Raw genomic sequence first — 6,481 nt, 5'->3', positions numbered from 1 at the left:
GGGGATTAGAAGGGATGCTAATCTACACTAATTAGATTCAAAAATATAAAACTAAGCTAAACTGACTCAAAACAAGCTAAACTGACTCAAATAACTCAAAACAAGCACTAAGGGGTGATTTGGACTAAAATCTAACTAAATTGACTCAAAACATGAAAAGGGGGGTTTATTTGGACGAAAATTGACTTAAAACTAAGTAACTTGCAAAAACCAAACTAATTGATACTAAATTAAGATGAATGAAGGGTGAAATGCTAGCTAGAGGGTCATTCTCTACACATGACACATACACATACAAATCGATTTCCAATTATTATTCCTATAAACCATGAATGACAATGCCCCAAATTAATTGTGAACTGCACAAATTAACTCTCAGATTTTCCTAATTTCATTGAATTGAACTCAGCGACGCAATCAAATTATTCTTATCAATTTCCCTACATGAACTGCATGATAGAGATACATATCAAAGATCATTAAGTTCTATAAAAATCATAAGTATTGACAAGGCATTCGTAACTATGAACTGCATGATACTCTGCCATGGATTTACTTAAAACAATCATGACTAGTGATTTTCATTACTTATAAATATAAGTTCATAACGATTAGGTGAAATTCCCTTATATTTTAGCATCAGATTCATGCATGCAAACTAATTGTGCACCATTAATCAACATACAAGAATAGTTATCAATCAAACAGATAAGTAAATCGCATTCATATTTTACGAAACAATAACTGGAGGAAATCAATTCACATCACATATATGTTCATGACTTCGAATTCACCTCTAGCTAAAAAGAAATTAGTTCCACATATCCATCATAATTGAAACCCAATTTAAAAACAAACATTGAACTAAAACTAAGGATAGAATACACCTAAAAACGCTCCAATGGCCTTGGATGGCAAGTCGCGGCACAAGTCCTTCTTCTCCTTCCTTCCTTGCAAAGCTACGACACTCTTTGTATTTTTCTCTTTGAAATTCTCTCTAAAGCTCTCTATATCTCCTCTGAAAATTGCGGCACAAAGTCTGTATTTATAGGGTTCACGACACCAATCCTTGGATGACAAGGATTGGGCACGGCACAATTCTAAGAGAAGGATTAGGTTATTTGCATGATTTCAAGACTTCTAGAATCAGATATGCATTGTAAAACATGACAAGGACTCCTAAATTCAGATGGAAAGGATTTAGAATAAGATAAGGACTCCTATTGCAGCTGGAGATGAGTTTAGATAATGTTGGATTAAATAAGATAATGTTTGAATAATATGGGATAAGATAAGATAAGATTGGATAAGATCTCCTTGTTTTCAGCTGATTCCTTATTTTCCAAGCCTTAATCTAATTCTTCCAGATTTGTAACACATTTTTAGCATCATTTAAACACCAAAAACGTCCATCCATTATGCTCCATTCACATGCTATCCAATCCAAGTCCAAAACTAGTCCAAATTGTTCATTTTGGCCATTTATTGTCATCTTCACCAATTGAACCTACAATAATACAAAATAAACTAAATCACTATAATAAATGGAAATTAACTAAGTAAATGCAACGAAATAAGATAATAAAATCGCATAAATATGCTTCTATCAACGAGTTGAAGAATATTCATTTTAATATGATGCCCTCCTTTATGTACATTGTGAAAGACAAAACAAAGACATGGTTGAATTCCTTGAGGCTTGGAACCCAGACGAGCTCGAACATATTTAGAATAAACTAGAATTTGTATCCGCACGTTGCTGCAGGATTGAAAACCATATGAATATTCATAAACATTTTATTTCCTTGCAACTAATACAACAATATATAAAACACACTACATTCAATTTGGAATGTGAAAACAATTCATGCTAAATTCTAATTCCTTTCTACCACATGAAAAATCCAATTACTCTGACTCAAAACAAAAGCATTATACTTAATCATATTTCATCCAAAAATTGTCCACAAAATAAATTTTTCACTGACTCATAAAGAACTCCGAAATATTATACGAAAAGAAGGTAATGCATCTCAAATTTCTAATGGTATTCAATGTCTTCTAGTTTCTAGTTTCTTGATAGACAATAAATTAAATGCCATTAAATGTGTTCTAGTATCTTGCTAGGTAATAATATATGCATGCATTCATAATATATGTTATCGTTTAGGAATTTCTATCTTTAATTGAAGAGGAAATAATATATGCATGCATTCATGTCAGCATATATATCCTCTATAAAACCATGAGCTCCAAATAATGTCAAATGGTTATAAGTAATGTAAGCAAGTGTTAGAATAAGGGACTAAAACCATTGTGCATAAATATGTAAAAACTATAAACCTAAAACACGTACAAAGTATTTACATAAAATATATAGTAGTTGTTCACTAACTCCATTATACATATAAAGAGTCGTTGATCCTATCTTACCGATGTACTTCAAAAATGTAGTGCTTTGACTACTGAATAGTGGTTGGCAGCTCAATCCTTCCAACCCATCTCATCAGGAAGAAATATGTGAACAATGTTACAATGCTGCATCATTTTGTTTGTGTAATCATAATCTGAGTTGATAAGCGCAAAATCCTTTCACCAACCTAATGTAAAAATAAGTCCAAGTAAATTCCCCAAATTCTAATTATTGAAAAAATGAGATCCATTAGGAGTTAAATAATAGCGACATGCTGTGCAAAGATAAGATGCTATACAACATACATCATTTGATCCAAAAGCAAAAGTGGCAATTCTGGATGAGGCGCCACAAATAGGTCAAGCTTAAACATTATCTCATTCTGTATATATGCCCAAATCATTTTGTGTCCATGAACCATTATCTAATTCTTATTCAATGCACAAATAATAAATATACAAATCTGTTAACCTTTAGTTGACTCTTGACATGTGCTCGGAAGAGGGCTCTTCCAACATCCTGAAATCATGTCAAGAGTTAAAAAGGAGCATGAAAAAACTAATGTAAGAGCTCTGTAAGTCAATTCAGAGCACATAAAAATTTAAATTCTTCAATAAAAAACCCAAAGAGAAAAGCTACCTCAAGCACAAACAGCTTGGAAGCCTACACACAATAGCCCCAAAAAATGAAGACCACCGTTTCTTGAAAATAAAAAGAGAACCAAATCATAAAACAATAAATTTCAATTCATTTACAAATCCCAAACTACAAAAGCCCCAGATTTAAACAAAAGAAAACCACCCATTTCACATCTCGAAGAACTCACCAATGAACCCTAGAAATTCCTTCAAATCAAATCCAAAAACTGAACATGAGTACCTGGATTGAATAAAAATTAAAATACAACCAATTAACTGTTAACCATTTTTTCCCCAATAAAAAAATAAAAAAGAAACTTCAAAACACCCCAAACCATCCCAAATTCTCAAATCCGTTCAAAGAAACTTACCATGAAATCACAGCAACTTCACAAATACTCTTCATATCTGCACCAAAAATAATGAAAAAGAAGTGCAATCAGCCCAAGAAACAAAAGATCAGTAGAAACAAACCAAGAAAATCAAATATCGGAGAAAAATTAACCATCTTCATTTCTCCTTTTTTTAATTTTCATGCAAAAAATTGAACCAAAAACGAAAGAGCACCCAAACATAACAATTCCTTTATTGCAAAAAGCTGATAACTCATACAACTATCAGACTAAGGCACGAAATTAGTATTAAAACTAACGATTGAATTACAAAGTCAAGAGAGGAGGTAAGTTCTCCTGAGTTGTAAGAATGAAGTAGCCATTATCCAGTACCAAAAATTCTCATGTCCACCTTTATTCACATCATAGAAAATAATTGATTGGCAACGGTTGATAGAGTAATGGCGTAACTAAATCAATAAAGACCTAAAATTTTGGAAATACCCGCCATAGAATCCCCCAGTATCAATCCTTTTGTCTCCACATTTCAAAGTCAACAACTTTTCTCTCCTTCCCATCTCGGTATATCCTATATAACAACAATTTCTTGTTTCATTTCAGAAAATTTTGAATTTTTCTCCGTGAACACACAACTATAAAGCTCAAACCAATACAAATATTCTCATTTTATTTGCGGTACCGCTTCGAAACCAATATCTAAACACAATTCAATCAAATGCCCCCCCCCCCCCACCCCCAATAAAAAGAAGCATAATTCAATGAACAAAACTCAAAGCTTAACAGATTAGAGCTCGAATTTCAAAATTTACCTAAAATTGCAACAAAGCTCGAGGACGCTCATCTTGTGCTGCAAATTGGACCTGGGCTGCTTGAGCCTGATGCAGAAGACGGCAGCGGAGTTGACTACGTCTTCCTCCATGGGATTATCGGGCCCGTCCACCGGCTCTTCCACTTCGTCTTCTTCTCCTCCAATGCTCTCAATACTCCCCGTTTCGGGCTTGTCACTCTCAAGGGAATGAGCCACAGGCTCGTCGTCAGAGCAAAACTGACCTGGAAATGCTGGATTAGATCGGTTCCAACCAAATCCCAATCGAATCCAAAATAGGTACAAATCTCTGAAATCCAATACCAAAGCACATCATATATCAACAAAAAAAAAAAAAAAAAAAAAAAAAAAAAAAGAAAGAAAAACTTAAAACCTCGTCGTCAGAAACATGCAAAACTTACTTGTAAAGGACTGACAGAATGAGCGAAAAAATATTTCGAACCCAACCCAAAAGAAGCATAAATTAACGATGATCGAAGAACAGCAAAGCAAAAGACTCAAGCTTTTGAACAACAAAACCAACGAAGAAAGATGACAGAAAACAGAACGGCAGACGTGGAACCCGAGGTATGTGAGAGAGGAAAGAGGAAAGGCAAAGAAATGTCTAGAACGATTCTGATCTCCGTTTGACAGCAAAGCAAAAGTGGTAAAGTTGAAATAACAACAAAAAAAGCGGGGCAAAAATTGAAGCACACTGTTAATGAACATTAACTTTTTGTGTTGAGTTTTAGCATATGTATAATTTTTTGAGAAATTCCTTTTGACCATAAGACTAATACACTTATAGCGCGTTTACTAATCCGTAATCGGAATGAGAATAAAGAATCCAATTCCGATTATGGATTATACCTGTATTTACTAAAATTGGGAGGAATCAAAAGTAGACCTGGCAATTTCTTACACGACCCGTTAACACGACACGTAAACGACACGAAAATAACGGGTTTCGGGTCAACACGATAACTAATCGGGTCATTATCGGGTCACACGATAATAACCCGTTAATAACGGATCCTTAACAGGTTTACACGAGAGTGACACGCGGGTAACCTGTTTCGACACGATAAGAAAAATGCTATTTTGATGATTTTAATTTTTTAAACTACTAAAAAAAACTTACTATAAAATGCAATAGATATAATGAATATGTATATATTGTTTATTAATTATTATTTTATATAAACTTTAAATTTTAAGTTTTATTTATTTATTTATTTTTATAGTATATTATAGGCAAAGATTGAGATTAAAAATCATAAAACACATTAAAAATAAAAATATCAAGTAATATAAAAATACCAAACACATAAAAAAAATTATAATAATTAATTTCCCGTCTAATATTTCAAGAGTTCCATCCATTTCCCGCCTAATGTTTGGGAAATTTTGCAACCTATATCCATTCATTTCCCGCCTAATATTTAACCTAAAGAAACTCTAAGTGTTAGTTAATGTATCGTTTTGATGGGATACGCATCCTATGAAACAAATTTCAATGATCCAACCGTCAAACTTGTTTATATATGCTTCGAGATCGCATACGCCAAAATTTGCAAGAAAAAAAATATTCAGAGATCAAGAACCGAGACAAAACTTTTCAACGGTTATAAACGAAAAATCACTATTTAACGGTTTTTAACTCTGATTTTAATGATTTTTTACAGCTATACTCCTTGACCCTATATGAATATACTGAATGAATTGGATCTTCAATTTAAAATATTTACATTGGTGGATATCACAAAATCTTATGTTATACTTGATAAAAGTATAAATAAACTCTCAAGTGTTAGTGAATTTATCATTTTGATGGGATACGCATCTTACAAAACTAATTTCAACGATCCAACCGTCAAACTTGTTTATATATGCTTCGATATCGCATACACCAAAAATTGCAAAAAACAAACATTCAGAGATCAAGTAACGAGACAAAAAATTTTGACGGTTATAAACGAAAAATCACGATTTAACGGTTATTTTAACTCTGATTTTGATGATTTTTTACAGCTACACTCCTTGACCCTGTATGAATATAATGAATGAATTCGATCTTCAATTTAAAATATTTATACTAGTGGACACCACAAAATCTTATGTTATACTTAATGAAAGTATAAATAAACTCTTAAGTGTTAGTGAATCTATCGTTTTGATGGGATACGCATCCTACGAAACTAATTTCAACGATCTAACCGTCAAACTTGTTTATATATGCTTCGAGATCGCATACGCCAAAAATTGCAAAAAA

General features: G+C 32.7%; 1 protein-coding gene across 17 annotated transcripts; it reads right to left on the bottom strand.

Annotated features, from left to right (window-relative positions):
* Positions 1-1,234: 1,234 nt before the first annotated feature.
* Positions 1,235-4,848, bottom strand: LOC103937175. Of its 17 annotated transcripts, none has more exons than XR_007256411.1 (8): positions 4,632-4,834; positions 4,214-4,519; positions 3,423-3,459; positions 3,240-3,292; positions 3,053-3,114; positions 2,885-2,932; positions 2,434-2,600; positions 1,235-1,507 (listed from the first exon to the last, which is right to left on the bottom strand). XR_007256411.1 is itself a non-coding variant. In XM_009347091.3 (4 exons), exons 1-3 carry the CDS (start codon positions 4,688-4,690, stop codon positions 3,441-3,443), a joined length of 384 nt encoding a protein of 127 aa, XP_009345366.1. In that variant the 5' UTR covers positions 4,691-4,828; the 3' UTR covers positions 3,142-3,292; positions 3,423-3,440. The 17 variants fall into 17 exon arrangements, 1 of the variants encoding a protein (XP_009345366.1); XR_007256416.1 differs by having other exon boundaries at positions 3,053-3,076; XR_007256420.1 differs by having other exon boundaries at positions 2,434-2,538; positions 3,240-3,459; positions 4,632-4,843.
* Between the last annotated feature and the right edge of the window lie 1,633 nt (positions 4,849-6,481).

Source organism: the organism of the source record quoted next, unplaced genomic scaffold (genome assembly GCF_019419815.1).
Source record: "Pyrus x bretschneideri cultivar Hongxiangsu unplaced genomic scaffold, Pyrus_bretschneideri_v1 Contig135, whole genome shotgun sequence".
NCBI classification, from domain to species: domain Eukaryota; kingdom Viridiplantae; phylum Streptophyta; class Magnoliopsida; order Rosales; family Rosaceae; genus Pyrus; species Pyrus x bretschneideri.
This window is presented reverse-complemented; position numbering and strand designations above follow the sequence as displayed.